The 17,546-nt window shown below is 43.5% G+C and overlaps 2 protein-coding genes across 3 annotated transcripts in view; one reads left to right on the top strand and one right to left on the bottom strand.

Annotated features, from left to right (window-relative positions):
• METTL9 (methyltransferase like 9) overlaps nt 1-17,166 on the top strand; it is a 37,555-nt gene extending 20,389 nt beyond the window's left edge. The window contains exon 5 of the mRNA XM_045285026.1: nt 16,462-17,166. Within this exon, the coding sequence (XP_045140961.1) occupies nt 16,462-16,664 (203 nt within the window). The 3' untranslated portion in view covers nt 16,665-17,166. The remainder of the gene's footprint in view (nt 1-16,461) is intronic.
• On the bottom strand, nt 3,792-13,604 carry IGSF6 (immunoglobulin superfamily member 6). 2 transcript variants are annotated; one of them, XM_030888481.2, is made up of 6 exons: nt 13,536-13,604; nt 10,523-10,882; nt 7,279-7,382; nt 6,358-6,408; nt 5,918-5,998; nt 3,792-4,772 (listed from the first exon to the last, which is right to left on the bottom strand). In XM_030888481.2, exons 1-6 carry the CDS (start codon nt 13,600-13,602, stop codon nt 4,713-4,715), a joined length of 723 nt encoding a protein of 240 aa, XP_030744341.1. In that variant the 5' UTR covers nt 13,603-13,604; the 3' UTR covers nt 3,792-4,712. The 2 variants fall into 2 exon arrangements, with proteins under 2 accessions (XP_030744341.1, XP_045141462.1); XM_045285527.1 differs by having other exon boundaries at nt 5,921-5,998.
• Nucleotides 17,167-17,546: the final 380 nt, after the last annotated feature.

Raw genomic sequence — 17,546 nt, 5'->3', positions numbered from 1 at the left:
TCGTTGCTACTTCATAACTGTAATTTTGCTAGTTATGAATCATAATGTAAATCATAATGTGTTTTCTGATGGTCTTAGGCGACGCCTGTGAAAGGGTCGTTCGACCCTCAGGTTGAGAACTGCTGCTCTAAGTAGACAGAAGCCGTGCTGTGCAGTGGAAAGAGCATGGGCTCTGAAGTCGGACCAGTGTTTGAAACATGGGTCATCACCTGTGTCCTGGGTTGCCTTGGACTTAATCTCAGTGTTTCATTTGTAAAAATGGGGCTGATGCCTGTCTGGACAGTTGCTGAGAGGATTAAGTGATCTAATGAGTGCCGAGCCCATGCTGGTCTCAGGATTGGGATTTGATAGGTGCTAGCTTTCGTTTCTGTTGTTTTATTTATGGCTTTACTGATCTTAGCTGTTCAGTTCTTTTGATTGAATAATTTACCAGTATCTTTCATACCTGCCTGAAACGCTTCACAATTGCACACTTCAGTTGAAATCTTTATTACGCATTTTAACTTTATCCCCAAGTCTGTGCATTTTTTATATCCCCAAGTCTGTGCATTCTCTATCAGTTTATGTGACTTCACGCTACTGAAACATAACTGTAAACCCCTTAGCCAGGGCTTTCAGATTCGGTCACGTCTTATGTAGTAGTGAAAAGAGAAACGACATGTCCTGAAAATCCCTTTTGGTAAGTGGGTTAAATGCTCCTGCTGGGAAGTAGAGACTAGAACCCTGTTTCTACCCATTTCTCTCTGGTGGCTTCAGCATTATTTCCTTTTGTCGTGGAGAATTCAAATCTGAACAGAGAGCTTTAGTATAACGTTTACCAGGACAGCCTTCTCTGGGTGCTTAGATGGCAGGAGAGTGAATACTTTCAGGGATTCAGCACACAGACCGACCTGTGGAGAGCGGGCAGGGTGGATGGCTAGCCTCACCACAAGATCTGTAGGGTATGGTACAGGTTTCACTCCTCAGTTGGAATGCTGAAAACTTTTTCTAGAGAAACATCAATGCACTGCAGTCCCTTAAGTCATCTGAGGGTTCCCTGTAGACCAGGCAATGCTGAGCAATAGGAATACAAAGATCAATGAGAACTGTGCTTCTGGTCTGCATGTTCTTCCCAGACAGATCCCAGGGATCTGATAGACGCAAACAAAAATAACAGCAGAACAGTGTGCTGAGAATCCCATTTGCGTGCGTAGTGTGCATTTGAAAGGAGCTGGAGAAGGCTCGTCCGTATTGGAGGTGACATTTGAGCCGGTGTTTGTAGTGGACGTTCTGACCTTGTGGAAAGCAACCAAACTCACTGCCACTGAGTCCATGCTGACTCACAAGGACCCTCCAGGACAGGGTAGAACTGTAACTATCTCTGTTTCCCAGACGGATTCTTTATGGAAGTAGACAGACTCTTCTCTCTCCCAGGTAAAGGCTGGTGGTTTTGAACTGCTGACCTTAGGGTTAGCAGCCCAACATGTAATCACTACACCACCCAGGCTCCTTGCAGAAAGCAACAGTATATAAAAACAATGAAGATGTGTGCTAGATAGGCTTAGCATAAGACAGGTTCCATGAGGCTGGCCTGTGGATCCCATGTGAAAGGGGAGTTGAGTTGTATAATGAATAGTCTTGCACACAGTATTGTGGCTGGCTAAGTGGGCAGATAAAAGAATTGTTATTGTGTTTCTATCAGGGACTGTTAGGGACGATCTAGGAGCCCCGGTGGCACTGTTGAGTACGCACTGGACTGTTAACCTCGAGGAAATCCTAGAGAGGTTGCCATGAATCGTAATCGGTTTACGGGCAGTGGGTGTTTGGTATGTATGATCTGGGAGAAGAGAGTTCCATTTCTTGAGAAATTGCATTCCATATTTTAGTAATAAAATCATCCTTGGAACACAACTTCTGCCTCCATTGAGAAAGGCTTATTCTGAATGGAATTCTAGGCAATTTTGTGATTTTTGTCTCCTAATTAGTTACACAAAGATATATATATATATACAGTGAACCCTCGCCACTTCGTGCTTTGACTTCCGGGGCTTCACTCTATCGCGGTTTTTGCGTAACAGCGCATGCTCTGTCATTACTGCCACTGATTGGCTGATACTGTACACGCTTGATGCCATAAATAGTATAATAAATAATAAATGATAATTGTAACGTCCAAAATGTTTTACTGTATTTTCCCTTTTTCGTTTAATAAATTGGGTAATACGAGTGTAATGGTGACTAAAGGGTGTTTTTTAATGTCCTCTATGCTCTAACTATGAAAATATTTGATTTACAAATAAGGAATCCTACTTCGCGGAATTTCATTTATCACGGTAGGGTCTAGAACCGATTAACCGCGATAAACGAGGGTTCACTGTATATATATATAGTCAGCTCTGGAGGAAGTACCAAAATGTAGTGACTTCAGAAATGTGAAGTAAATGATCTAATCAATTAGGCAATTCTCATCACCTAAGGATTCCTGAAGCATAGTGTGTTATGTTGGGCTACTAACAGCAAGGTCAACAGTTCGAACCAACCAGCAACTCCTTAGGAGGAAAATGAGCCAGCCTGTTCCCAGTCATGGAAACTTAAAGGAGCAGTTCTGCTCTGTCTTACAGGGTCATCATAAGTCAGAATCAATTTGACGACAGAGGATTTGGAAGTTTTTTGGTTTGCTTATTCACCGGGCTGAAGTTAGTATCCCCACCCCCACTTTTTTCTTACTATCTGATCACCCAAGTCAAAGTGTCTCACAGTGGGAAGAGGGGTGTGTACCCAAGAGAATATACAAGACAGTTTATTTTGGGATAGAGGAAGAAAATATTGTTTCTATTTATATTGCTTTTTATGGTGTTGTTTAATTTCTAATTTTGTGTCTAAGATATACACACATCTATAAATAACCCAAAGCAAACCTCCTGCCATGGAGTTGATTCTGACTCATCACAACCCTGTGCAGGGCTTCTAAGGCTGTAGATCTTTTTTTTTTTCCCAGAGCTCTAACATGTAACTTATTATTTTCATTTGGAAGTGTATACTAGAGGAATATCCACATGATAACATGGTAGGACATAAACTATTTTCTTCTCAGATGCTTCAAGGGATAGGCCACTGCCTCTTCCTCCTCTGAACACGTATAGTTTATCCCTGTGGCTCCTCATTGGCATTTCTGATCTACTGGCTTGTATTGTTCTTTTCTTTTTCTAAACACTTTTATTGGGGGCTCTTACATATCTTATCACAATCCTTACATTATTCCAATGTGTCAAGCACATTTGCACATATGCCGCCATCATCATTTTCAAAGCATTCTTTTCCCACTTGAGCCCCTGATATCAGCTCCCCATTTGGCTGTAGATCTTTATAGGAGCAGAGAGCCTCATCTTTCTCCCAACTTTAACCACCAACTTTTGGGTTAGCAGTCCAGTGCTTAACCAACAGCGCCATGAGTGTGTGTGTGTGTACATGCAAGGTCAGCAGTTCAAACCCACCAGTCACTGTGCGGGAGAAAGATGAGGCTGTCTTTTCCCTGTCTCCTACTGTAAGGATTTATAGCCTCAGACGCTCTATTTAATGTTTCTGTGAGTTGGAGCCACTCCGTGGTAATGGGTTTGGGATATATGTGTGTGTCATATATCTACACTCACACATTTATACACATTCTTTCGCACAGACGCATTTTACTGGCCTATCCATTTAGACATGGTGGAGATCACGGAATTTAATCATCAATGCAAAAAAACATTCATATAGAGAAAATCTTTTAAAATTCAACCTTTTTTAATAGTTTCAAAGAAATACTTTAATGAAATAGAAGTTCGGGTTATAATTCTTATTTAATAATAATGTACACTTGTGGGTTTTTTTCACCGAAGGAGCTTTCAAAGAGCAATTGGTATTACATTTTCATAATGAAATAGTTGTGAGATCCATACATTTCCTTGTTCTACTCCGCCCCATCCGGAATACCTTCCTTCAAGATTGAACAAATCCACGTGGCAAGGCTGTGGGGCAGTCATCCTTGCCTTCCAGGTGCTGTGACTTGCTCAACACTGACATCTAGTGTCAGCTGTGGGTTATTCGTTCTGGCCCTTTCTGTACCCTTCAGCCAAGGTCTGCACTGGATTTTTCGGCAGTTGAATTATCCTCACTCGCTTTTCCATTCCATTATAATTCCCCCTCAGTGGACAGTGTGCTGTGAGTTATTTTGCATGCCTTGGCAGGAAAATGCGCTGAACGGCTGCCCCATTGCAATATCAGAGGAAATCAATTTTGCTCTGATATAATTTTGACACCTAAAATCACCCTTCTTCTCTTTCACCTAGCTACCCACCCCCTTCCCCTATCCTTCTCTTTTCCTGCCCTTCCTTCCTTTCTCGCTTCCCCTGAGTCCACCTGTCCATGTCCACAGCCCAAATGGACAGTTCTTCCACTCGAGCCCGAGGCACGTTTTTGGCTTTGAATCTTCTTCGGGGTAGTGTTCATCACAAGCATCATACATCGAGTGAAACATGGGATATGTGTTATAAAAATGGGTGGTGCTTTGTTGTTAATTTTTGAAGATATTAGGCTTCTTAGATTTTTTTCCATTAAATTCAGAAAGTACTTTTCTATTGTATTCTTAGGCTGTGCCCTCTTGTTTCACAGCCAGTTGTCCAGAAGCCCGGAATGGTGTATGTCCATGAACATTCCATAGGTGCTCGACTCAGATTTTCAGCAACTTGGCATTTCTATGGCCTTTCACAATTGGAAACTGCTCTTCTGTTCTCATATGTGTTGCTGTCTTTCTCCTGTGAGAGTAAACACAAGCAAGGATTAAGTAGATACAGCCCAGCAACACACAGAGAATCATGTTGTCCTGGGTCCTAAGTATCTTCCTAATAGTCCTAACGCCCAGGTTCTCACTTCCCTTCTATCCAGTGTAGCTTGTGAAAACTGAAAAAATAACTTCCTTGTTCGGATGCCTTGGCCATGCCCTGGCTTAGAAATTTACAATGTTACTTCCAGTGAGGAATAACTCTCCTAAAGGCCACTTACCTCTGCCTCTGTGACAAAAAGATGCGCTAATAAGAAATAAGTGCACACATAAACACACACGTGTAACTAGTCAGGATAGCACCTAATGTGGTCAGACCATTTTCTTTGTATTTGCACATACATTCGAGACTAAATGACGACTTGGACAATATTCTCTCCTGGGTGAAAATTCTTCTGAAAAGTTGGATTTGAAAAGGAAAAAAATGATGTCATAAAAGAATCCTGTGCCACTTGTTTGTCTTCACGGCAACTTTTAAGAAGAAAATAGATGCACTAGCATGTAAGTTCACTGTTTATTTATTTTTGACTCTCCGCCCTCACCAGGTCCCCCTGTAAGCTCATTATTTCGTACTTTTGTTACATTGAAATCTGAGGCACCTGATCATGCATAGTAGAAACAGTATCTGTTCTTCATCCAATAAAAACTACATCTCATTTGAAAGATCTTTTTATGTAGATTCACTGTACAGTTTGGAACACTATCAGGATGTATTATAGATTTTGCATTTATATAAATATTGCTGCATGTTTAATTTTTGTTGTTGTTGTTGTTAAAAACAATAGTAAATGCTTTTCTTGCTATTACTCCAATCCCAAACACTAAAGAAATAATCATTTCCTATTTTCTAAGTGGGGTCTTTTCTAATGTGAGTTATTTCTCCCTTGTCAGAAACAGGTACTTTTTATATCTAATTTGATTCGCACACACGTTTGTCACTTCTACTGCTTACTGCTGCATGCAACAACATACCGCAAAGTATTTCATCCACAAAAGCATTCACGTGTAGACTGAAAACGTGGCCTGTTTTCAGTGTTTCTCAAGATGTCTGTGTTACTATGGATTTATAGTTAAACATTTTTTATCTCTGCGTCCACTCAGTTCAGTGTTTGCACTTACAACCTGCTGACTCCTTTCCACGTATCTCTTATGGTATAGTTCTTGAGCAATGTCCTGGAAAATCCGCCGAGCACTCTTCTTCTATAAGTCAGAATGAGAAAGACAAGATGTGATGATTGCTCCACATTATTTGAGCCTGTTCTTTCTCTGCTGCCTCCAGCCTCAGAAAACTAACTACTCCCCTCCTCCCCACATCCATACCTACGGTTAACACTTGTCTTTTTTTTAGTGTATCTCAATGGTTGAGATAATACTAAACTGTCAGATTTAAATCAGTTTATGATTGGAGGCTACCTTGAGTTTTTCAACAATATGAAACATTAGTTGCTATGCTTGAAAATTACCATAGGTTTGTATGTTTCTTAAAATATTTCTGCTTTGAAATCATTATAGCCAGCCATAATTTAAAAGTATTTTACAAGCAGTGGTCTGTACTGTACCTTTTGTGAATCTTCTTCTATATCTTTGTTCCGTAAACTGTTAGATTTTGACTGCCAAGAAAAGAAAAGTCTTAGAGCAACATTTTTGCACTGAAAATAATTGTGACAGGTAATCTCCTACCATAGTAAGGTTAAACTAAATATTCAAAATGATGTGCAGTAAGAGTTAATGCTTTTCATATAATTTCTGAGATGCTTATATTCCATTAATAAAATAATTTATCAACAAAATGATGTCAGTTATAGAACTGACAGTAATCTTAATAGAACATATGCATATCTTTTCTCCATAGCAACCCTGTGCATAACAGAAAGAAACACCGCCCCAGACCCTGTGCCGCTCAGTTGCTCCTGTGCTCGAGCTCCTGGCTGCAGTCACTGTGTCAGTCCGTCTCCCTGAAGGGGCTTCCTCTTGTTCCTTGCCCTCCGCTTTACCAAACACGGTGCCCTTCTCCAAGGCACAGGGCACCGAACAACAACATATCCTGTTCAAAGACTGTGCATCAGCAGAAGCTACTCTGTCAACAAATTCAGTCTTGTAAAATATTTTAAGATAGTTTGAGCTGACCCCTCTCTCTCTGTCAAAAGATAGTTTGAGCTGACCCCTCTCTCTCTGTCAAAATTCCTTATTGCTAGTAAACACTATTTAGGGGCTATCATGACAACCCACACACACCCCTCCTGCTTCCCAGAAAGCTAGCATGTAATATGGTTATTAAAAAGTATCTTTTATTCTCATATTACTGGGCTCGGTTTTAAATTGTGTAGTCTGCTAGAATGTATTTCTGTAGTGAAAATGCATGCTTTCTTCTGCAGACCTCAGCAGGTGGTGTCTCCTGCCAGGTGCAAAGGAAGATGCTAATTAGGAGAGAGACATAGGATTTCCTTTATGGTAATGTAGAGTCCCGGAATTTGACTTACTCTGGAGAGAACCACGAAGACCACGCCCACAGCAACGAGGTAGACGGAGAACAGCAGTAGGAGCGCTATCAGACTGTTCTGCAGCTGGGCGCTGAGCTCACGTTCTTTAGGAATCACAAAAACAGAGAGCCACAGTCACCACCGAAACATACTCTTGCAAAGCTATGTGTAAGGTACATTGGAGCTCCATGTGAAACGAACGGACTCTGCTTAGCTATTCATATGGTGAATCTCGATTCACGACGTTCCAAGTCAACATGTACTGCAACAAAATCGTAGGAGCCTATCTTAAGCGGAAATAAGATGCTATTGTTTCAAAAGATGCAGCTGATGTTTCTCGACAGTTTCTTCTCGAGCTGTACACTTCTGAAGGCAGCGTTTGCGTTATCTCTAACTCTTCTTTTTGCCCTTCGATTTACATGATGTCAGCCCGACAATTTTGGGGAAAAACAACAGAAAATCTGAAGGTGTAAGATCAGGGTAGTAGGTAAGGTTTCCCAATGAAATTCTCCTAAGACAGCCCGTCTTACCCTCAAAGGATGAGTGAGTGCATTGCCACGATGGAAACAAAGTCCTCAGTACAATTTTCCTGACCATTTAAAGATTTCTTAAAATGTCTTTACAGTAGGCCCTCCCGACTGTCCTGTTTCCTTTGAGAAAATCTAGCAAGAAGAACACATTGGGATCCTAAAGCACAGTCACCGGAACATTTGAGCTGATTGCTCTGCCTTGAATATAACGGGCAAAGTAGATCCTTCAGAAGCCACTGTTTTGATTGATCTTTTATATTTTAAGCCACCTTAGCAAGACTAAGACAAGTGCATTACTTAACAGAGAGCAGTTTAAACACATTTTATATGCAATAAACCTGTGTACTTATGAACTGAAACCCTGGCAACAATATTTTTGGCTATAAGAACCTTGGTGGCCTTGTGGTTAGGTGCTGGACTGATAACCACCACCAGGTCAGCTGTTTGAAACCACCTGCTGTTCTGTGAGGGAAAGATGAGGCTTTCCATTCCTATAAAGAGTTATAGTCTTGGAATCCCACGGGCTAGATCACCCTGTGCTGTAGGGCCGCTGTGAGTTGTCACGGACGTATGATACCATGGGTTTGGTTTTATATGGCATTCAAGGCCAGTCCATTAGCTCTGGAAATGAATTCTACCAAAAGTATGACTCATTTTTTAGAAGAAAATTTAAAAACTCAACCATTTTGTCATAATGCCAAGAATCGCTCTTTCTGTAGTATTCCTTAAAGTCATGTGGGCATTTTAAGTCAGTTTGTTCAAGAGCAGTTCACATGTCTTTTGATAGAAATGGCATGCAAATGTCTTAAGACGCCATTTCTGGACTTCACTCCTTTCACAGGTCTTTGTCACAGGTGTTGCTGACATTTGTTCTTGCAGCTTCGTGGTGAACTCAGCTGCACAGGGTCTTGGTGCTCTTGGCACATGACATGTTAAGACAGTGGTTCTCAACCTTCCTAATGCCGCGACCCTTTAATACAGTTCATGTGGTGACCCTCCACCCCCACCATAAAGTTATTTTCATTGCTACTTCATAGCTGTAATTTTGCTACTGTTAGGAATCAGGCAACCACTGTGAAAGGGTCATTTGACCCCCATGTTGAGAACTGCTGTGTTGAGACAAGGCATTATTGCATTCATCTTCAGAGTTGTGTTCTAGACACAGTGAGCCATCCTCCTGCGTGTTCGGAATGTCTTCCCCCTGCAAGAAGTGCTCTTTTAGAGGAAAAGCACCCCATGCCTCTGGAGGTAGGAGGCAAAGGTCAGCAGCCCACCTGCTATGGGTCTCTGCGAACTAGCGTGCCGTGCCTTCAAGTAGACTTGGAAGTATAAAATGAGGTTAGATTTGCAGTAGTGTCCCACAGACTCTTATTCTCTGAACACAGTTTGTACAAGGCACACTTGCATGTTGTGAAGCTAACTAGTTAGCCATTAGGAAAAACTGGAAGTGAAGCTCTGTAGAAAAAGCAGGAACTTGCTATGCCTCTCTTAGCTGTACTTTAATTTCTGCTCCTCAAAAGGAGTTCGCCTTTTATATGTGATTGAGTTGTTCATCTCTTTAGAAGCCAGTTTCTTCTAGCTAACAGTTTTCATCGAAGACTAATTTAAAAGTGAGACATAGAAATCTGCAAAGTTGTCGTGTGTGTGCTGTCATGCCAGTAACCCTAACCAGTTGCTACCCAGTAGCCTCGGCTCATGGTGACCCGCCTTGAGTGTCAGAGTGGAACTGTGCTCCACGGGGTCTTCAGTAGCTGTGACCTGTCAGAAGTACATCGCCAGACCTTTCTTCTGAGGGTTCTCTGGGTAGAGTCAAACCTTTAACCTTTCAGTTAGTAGCTGAGTCCTAGAAAGAATTCCAGGTACTATTGAAAATACCTCATGCATTAACTCACTTAACAGTTTTTCTTACAAGTTAGGAGAGACTACAGTTAAAAGGCATTCAGGCATCAAAATCCCAGGTAACTAAAAGAACAACTCTAATAGTTAAGAGCAGGAATTATAGGATAAGATGGTTCTTGCATCCACAGTCTTCCTTTACACCCAGAAGGAGGACTGGGTTTGACTTTTAGTGTATGATTTCATCGTCTCTACTCATAGCCACCAGAGCCCTGTCTGAACACAGATTCAGACAAGGTGTCCGTTGCTTCCTCCTAACTCCAGAGTCATGGGCTCTTTTCTTCTAAAATGTCTCCATCCCAGAATACTTAGGGAATGAGTTGGGTCATGGTCTCTGGGACTTTGCAACACTGGTCTCCGAATCCGAGAGTCATATTTGTTCCCTGCTGTCTGGGACCAAATGGTGAGGTCAGGGGTCCTGCAGTGACGTACCGCTGTTAGCGTGTAGTCTTCCTAGCGCAAGCTTTCCTGGGCTAGGTTCAGCAATCCCTTCTTCACGGATTGCCCCTCCAGGGCTTTAGGCGAAGGACGGTCTTGGCAGACCATTGTTGACAAAGTGGAGAGTTCGCTCTCACTGGGTTTGGGCCTGGGGCTCTCATGACACCAGTCAGTGTCAGAGGGGAAGGAAGAAGATGATAGACTTACCCAGGAAGGCCTGTACATGGAGAGACAGACGGGGCGGGGAATTGGAGGAGGAGCAGTTCCTTAAGCCACACCTGTCTGGGTCAAGTCCTTCACTGTCAGCACTTCTACCTCGTCATTCCCGCATGTAAGCGGCGTTTTAATGTAAAGATCTGAACAGACTGGGATGTACTGACCTCTCACCACCAACGTGGTGCCTCCTCCAGTTTGCTTAGCTTTCGGTTCACTTGCACTTGGAAATGCGATTCCACAGATGTAAATCGCACTGTCATTTTGAGTCACCCAGTTTACAGTGAGGGAGACTTGGTTCTGTGCCGGGAACTCCCTCACTGTGAACTTGTCGGCCTGACTTTGGCACCCGTCGGAGCAGAGGCGCTCTGACCGCTGGGCGTCGTAGCGGAACCACAGGCTGGTTGGTAGCTCTGGAGGGCAGCGGGTGGAGGAGAAGGTGCAGGTGATGGTAACAGCCTGCTGCGTGTACTCCACATGGAGGTAGGATGGCTGTGTGACAGACACTGTACAGGCACCCGCAGCACCTGGTGGAGGAAGCAGATGAGTGAGCAAGCTGGCTTCGAACCTCACTGCTTATGCTTCTATTTGGGGGCAGGGATCCCAGCCAGTCCTTTCTGTTTCTTAGCTTACATGCAGCACCAACAAGGGCTTTACAACCAGATGCCAGTGGCCCAACTGCTCGCTGGCCTGAGGGCTAGTAGGCAGGGAGCCCTAGAGAAAGTCCCATAGATTCAGGAGTTTGGGGTGTTCGTGTGTACTCCTGCCACTTACAGGCTTTCCTTTGATCTTGTGCGAATCATGTAATCTGTCAGAGGCATGAATTCAGTGTGGAAATGTGTATCCAAACTCCAGGCACAAACAGGGCCACCTTGGTCCCCCTCCCGGTGGGGGTTGGAATCACCAGGAATTTGAATTCACAGTTGGCCCTTTGTAAACCTGATGTCCCTACAGGAAACCTATGAGTCAAGATGTGCACCTGTGGAAACGTTGGCCTGACTTCCCTCGGGGGCTCCTATTACCGAGCAGAGCCCAAGGCACTAGCCAGGCACGCTGAGCACGTTTTTACTTCTGCCTGGCTCTTGTCCACTGCTTTGCAGCCTGGGTAGCTTTTACCTTCACTTGATGAGCACTATTGGGATTAAGCACAGATCTGTGTTTGACTCCTAGCCCCTGCCAGCTCCTAGCTCGTTGGTCTTAATTTCTCAGCGCCTCAGTTTGCCTTTTAGCAAAATGCAGATCATATGACTGTCCTCGTCACAGTCCCTGGGCTGCAAAACCCGTGTGCACTCAGCTGCTGATCGAATGGCTGCCTCATCCAACCTACCAGGTGCTGCTGTGGGAAAGAAAGGCCCGCCACCTGCTTCTGTAACGATTACAGCCCAGAAAATTCCAGAGAGCAGCTCGGCCCTGTAACCCACGGGTTGATGAGTCAGAGTTTGACTCTGTGGCATCCAGTTTGGTCTTTGGGCAAGCCCCACAGTAAGCACTGAATAAAAGGTAGCAGTTTCTCTTGCTGGTGTGACCACATTAGAGGTCACTTGCGCCCTCCCTCAGGAAGGTGGAAGTGGAGATGGGACTAGATGCCACTCCTCTGTGCCTTCTGCGGACATAGAGGTGAGGCCACTCCAGATGTGTTTCTTCTGCCTCGTTCAAGACATAAAGTAATCCTTTGAAATGGAATTGGTTTGGGCAACAAAGTTAAGTGTTTCCTCCTCAGTTCCTCTTTCAGTGACAGTTTTTCAAAGGGAAGCCAACTTTTAACTCTTTTGAGAAGTAGCAGCACGATTAAGAAATAGTTGCAACTTTGGAGTTTCAGGTCCCCCCCTGATTTTCCACTTCAGCATGGTAACCTGAGGGTGGGAGAAGCCCTAAAGGGAGGGTTTCCTAGGAAACAGCAGCCCCTCCCCGCCTGGTTAAGCAACGCATTAGCAAAATAGAGAAGTCTGGAAAATGTGTTACACCACGGGAAGGATTCTGTTTCAAGGTCCCATGAGTGCTTTCCCTTTTTCTTTCTTTAACAAACAAAACCCACTGTACCCTCTGCAAAAGTGGAGAACTTTCATCTATCTGTAGTGGAGAGAAATAGAAAAACTTCTCAATATGTCTGTTTTTCTAAATGTCAAGTTAGAAATAAGTAGAAAGCTACTTTTTGACACTTAAACAAAACAACCTTTATTATGGAATCGGTAACTTCTGCCATTAGCACCGCCCTCCCAAACCAATATCCCCACCTCTCCCTTCTCCAAGTATTTCAGGGCCAAGCCCAGATGTTGGTTGATCTGTCCAACTATCTTCCAAAGAACATTCATTAAAATAGTTTATCTTTATTAAAGCAATCCACACTTAATAGAAAAAGGAAGTGAGTATTACTGAATGAAGAAGGAAGAAGTCACTTATAATCCAACCACCGAAATGAACCATTTTTAACATTTTGTTGTGTTTCATGATAGATGGGAGGGAATCATTTGTACGAGTTTCTGCCTCATTCTCTGCCCTCTGACCACACTGTAGGAGCAAATATGATATTGTTAGACTATAATATAGGAAATGCTTCCTCTTTCATAGAGAGGAAAAAGTGTGTGGGAAGAAAAATTTTGCATACACATACAAAGGGGCTTTTAAAAGTTTGTAGACAAGTGGAATGAGAAGATCATGGAGTTTGCTCAGGAACATTGTGAAGCGCGGCGGCGGCCCGTATTGGGGATGGTTATGCTCTATGGAAGGAGCCGGGGCAAGGTGGTTTTTTAATGACCGCTCCTTTTTTTTTTTTTAATAGAAAATTGCCCTTTTAGACACATTGTTCTTTGAAAATACTGAGCAAATGCCATTGAACGCCCACTCTGCAGAGCTGGTGTGCCCGCAGCGGGAGCCTCAGTCTGGTGATTTTACCACAGGTGGTCTTGAGAGCTCTTGACCCTTTTGTTTGGTAGACTGTTCTTTTCAAAACAGCCTAATAGCAAAGGGGATTTTCAAGGCTAATAGGAAACTTTGACAGCTGTTCTCCAAGACCCTTATTCCCCCCTAGGAGGGTAAAAGAACATCCCACAGACAATTCCTATTATGTTAGTTGTCTAAAAAGTCATCTCTAGGAGCTTAAAAACAAACACACTAGGAGAAAAATAGTGCCGCGCTTAAATAAAATGGAGCAGAGAGAGCAAGGGCGAAAAAGAGCCTTACCGAAGGATAATAGGATCAGATTGATTTCCAGACCGAGAGCGAGCTTGCCTCTGTTGACCGCCTCCATTTCTCCGTGTGCGTGTGCTCAGGGGTGTGTGTGTGCGTGTGTGCGTGCCTGCGCGCAGGCTTCCTCTAGACCGGAAGAACTGGAGAGAGGAACTGATGCTCCGGAACCCTGATCAGGAACTCTGACATTGCGTAAAGCTTGTTTGTAACTGCCTTTCCCCATTTCAAGTTGAGATTTTTGCCTGGAGCACACCTCGGAATGTTTCTCTGCTTTCTCTTCTCATTTGTGCAAATTGAACAAATCCTTATACATGTTAGAGGTTTTGATTGACATGAAGTGCACACTCACAGCAGGAGTATTATTTCTTTGATAGATGGTAGCACTCATGAGTTCCCCGAGCAGTTCCGCCCATCCTCCACTTGGCAGCCACTGTGTGCCAGAGGACCAGGCCACAGACGGCTAGAAGTGGAGCAGAAGCAAAGAAGGAAGTGTTTTCCTGTGGAGACATGAGAAGAATGACTGCACCAGGTCTCTTGGTACAATGAAGAAATACATTGTGGACCATGGGCTAGTCCTGCTCCAGTTTTGAGTTCAAGGAGCCCCTTGTACGGCGCAGGCTCTCTCCCCCAGCCCACCTCCACTAAGAGGCTTCAACTGTTAGGGTCTTGGTTTTTGTTTTTGTGTTACAGTTTTGTTGGCATATAATCCACACATCATATAATTCAATAGTTCAATCATATCAATAAGAATGGTAAAATCAGCACCACAATCAATTTTAGAACTTTTTTTTCATGGTTAAATTACTTTTAAAATGAGTTGTGCAATCACAATCAGTTCTGTTCCCTCCCCTCTCTTGAATACATTGTTTGCTTCTGAAATCCCCCCACCCTCCATGTTTCCCACGCCCCACCCCTACATCCCTTATAAATCCTTACATCAGCTGTTATCTGTATGCATCTACTCCTGTGCTTGACAAAGTGGAAAACCCAACCCAAACAAGCAAAAACAAAGTAGTAAAGATCAAATAATATAAAGATAAAAATACAAGTAATGAGTAAGAAAGAAAAGACCACCACCATTATTTAAAAAGCCAGGGAAGAAATGTTTGTCATGGAACAAGGAAGAAATGCTTGCTCCTAGAACAAATTCAGGTTGGGTCTAGGGGAAGGTCAACTGACCAAGTATCAAGTTCGATTGGCATCATCACAATTACAAGGATCTCTATCTGATAGGAAAGCTGTTGGAGACCCTTGCCTGTGGCTAGAGGGGATCTGCCAGTGGCTTAGTCTGACCAGAGACTCTGCAGATGGGTTTTGGACTCCCACTCTCCTCCATAGCCTTCTACCAATTGGGTGTTCATAATTTAAACTCTGATACTTTTCCCTTCATCATATTTGAATTGTGTTGTCTTCTTTGGATCACACAAACTGGTATGCTTCTTCCATGTGGACCTAGATGATTCCTTACTTAGATGGCTGTTTGTTTGAATATAAGCCTTTAAGACCCCAGACACTACTCTGATTGATAGCTGGGCACCATCTGCTTTCTTCACCACACTTTGCTTTAGCACCCTTATCTTCAGTGAGCATTTCCTGAAGGTGAGTGTCGAGCAGGGCCATGTTATCAGAACTGACTGTTCTTGGATTGGGGCTAGAGTTAAGTGGGAACTCAGACTTTATCTGCTTGTCTCTGAGATATGCTCGAAGTCAGGTTCTTTGCACGTGGCAGGAACTGACTTTGGCCAACTTGAGCAAGAAGGAATGAATTGCAAAGTAGTAGTGTAGCTCTCAGAGTCACTCTGGGGACTGAGGTTTCATTCTGGAATCCCACCAGGAGGAATGCTTTGAGGGCACCATCAAACTGAGGAACAAGCACACTGTTGCCTGCAGGCATACCAGCTGCCCAGCATTCTGCCAGCATCTCTTCGTTCTGCCCTGCCTGCCTGGTCTCCCTGCTGCTGCTCCCCCCGCCAGAGAGTGACCCTCGCAGCCCGCTTCCCTAGGTTATTGGCTTGAAATAGATTTGTTGCCAACTAGTGCTAGCAATTGGTCTGTAGTCAATTCTTGATTTGTGTGTGGCTTTGAAGACCTTGCCTACTCTTGCCTAACCCACCCTGGCATCTGATAGTCAAGATTTGAGAACTACTGATACAGCCCTAAGTCTTTGTGAATTTGTTCTGAAAAGATAAGGGGCTGAACAACTTCCCTTGGAAAACACACTGATGATCTCTTTTTATGAGTTCCGATTCTTCACAGGCCCCGTCTTGTTTTCAGCCCGATAAACCTCTTTAGGTGGTAGTTGCATAAATTAACCACATCTGAGGTATTTTCTTGCAAGGCTTATTCTTTGCTTCTCTGTGCATGGAATTAGTGATGGGTCTTTTGAACCCATTGGCCATTGCAGTCGTCCTCTGACTGCATCCCAGTCATTCCGAGGGAGGAGAGTATTCTCTATGACTGTAATAAAAGGTAAGTGAGGCGCTGGGTACAGATTGGCCTGGGACTACAACTTTGCTCAGACACTCAGTACTGTATACATTTGGGCAAACGCTAGCCTGTCTGTACTTCTATTTTTTGCCCACCTACCTCATGGGGAGAGCCCTGGTGGTATAGTGGGTTATGCTTTGAGCTACGAACTACAAAGTCAGCAGTTCTAACCCACCAGATGCTCCGAGGGAGAAAGAAGAGGCTTTCAGCTCCCGTAAAGATTTACAGCTTCAGAAACCCACAGGGGCCAGTTCTTCTCTGCCCTGTAAGGTTGCTCTGAGTCAGAATCAGCTTGATGGCAGTGCATTTGGAAGTTCAATTTGCCTCACGGTGTACAGCAAGCATCCCGTGCAGGGCCCCTCCTTCCTTTTCCTCAAATAAATACTTTTGTTTGTTCAAGAATTTAACTTAGTGTCTTTGTTTGTTTTAGTAGGTGGCAAGTGGGAGAAGCCCTCAGAGATTTTGGAAATCAAGGGACAGAATTGGGAAGAACAAGTGAATAGTCTGCCGGAAGTTTTCAGGAAAGCTGGCTTTGTTATCGAAGCTTTCACCAGACTGCCGTACCTGTGCGAAGGCGACATGTACAATGACTACTATGTTCTGGATGATGCCGTCTTTGTCCTCAAGCCAGTCTGAACATGGCCTACCCAGTCTTCAGAGCCCGTCCCAGGAACGCCCCCTCCTGAAGAGGGTCTGTGTTCGCATTATGTGCTGGGGAGGGTTTGGGGACTGCCATTCAAGTCTCATGTAGGAATTTAAAAAGCCAAAATACTAATTATTTCTTTGTAGTGTGTAAAAGGAATGTTTTTAAAAAAAACAAAAAACCCAACTCTTTGAGGATTTTTATTGCTCTTTACTCAGTAATACAGGTCACACTTCAATTATGATGGAAGGTATTTTTTATACTTCAATTGCAGTAGGGACTCATCCCCAGACAAAGCAATAGTGATGACTTCCCATGGAACCAATAAATGGATTGTTTTCAGTGAAATGAAGACAGGCAATAAAGCTGTCTATTCAATTCCAAATACTGGTTTTGAGGTATTGCCACTGATATTCTTCCATGTTTAGAAGCTCTTACTCTGTCATTATTCAAGAAAATGTTTTTAATCCTGCTAATAAACTTTTTTTGAGATGACGATGGCATCATGTTTGAGTTAATAAAAGGCTCCTGTGGCCTTGTCAGTGGGTTTGGCTTCAGGAATGCCCGAATAGTCACTGTTGACTTGACTGTTGGAGTGAGGTGGTCACTTCCTCTGACCTCCTGATGGCGTCACTCCGAGTCCCCGTTAGGATGCTCATTGCCCTGTGAAGAAGGCTGCACACTGGGAGAGTTAATGCAAAATGTGACCAACTCTGGGCGCACCTCAAAAGAACATCCGTATTCAAATCTAATATTTCCAGCTCCACCCCCATACCCCAATTCTTGTTACTTGGAGAAATGTAAAACACCGGGTTCTGCTAGAACTTTCTTTTTCTAGACAATCTCAGGTTCTCAGAATTGAAACATACAGTTGT

Source organism: Echinops telfairi, unplaced genomic scaffold (genome assembly GCF_000313985.2).
Source record: "Echinops telfairi isolate 266 unplaced genomic scaffold, ASM31398v2 ScPeMD7_5;HRSCAF=22, whole genome shotgun sequence".
NCBI classification, from domain to species: domain Eukaryota; kingdom Metazoa; phylum Chordata; class Mammalia; order Afrosoricida; family Tenrecidae; genus Echinops; species Echinops telfairi.
Note: the sequence above shows the minus strand (reverse complement) of the source record. Positions and strands in the feature narration are given on the sequence as shown.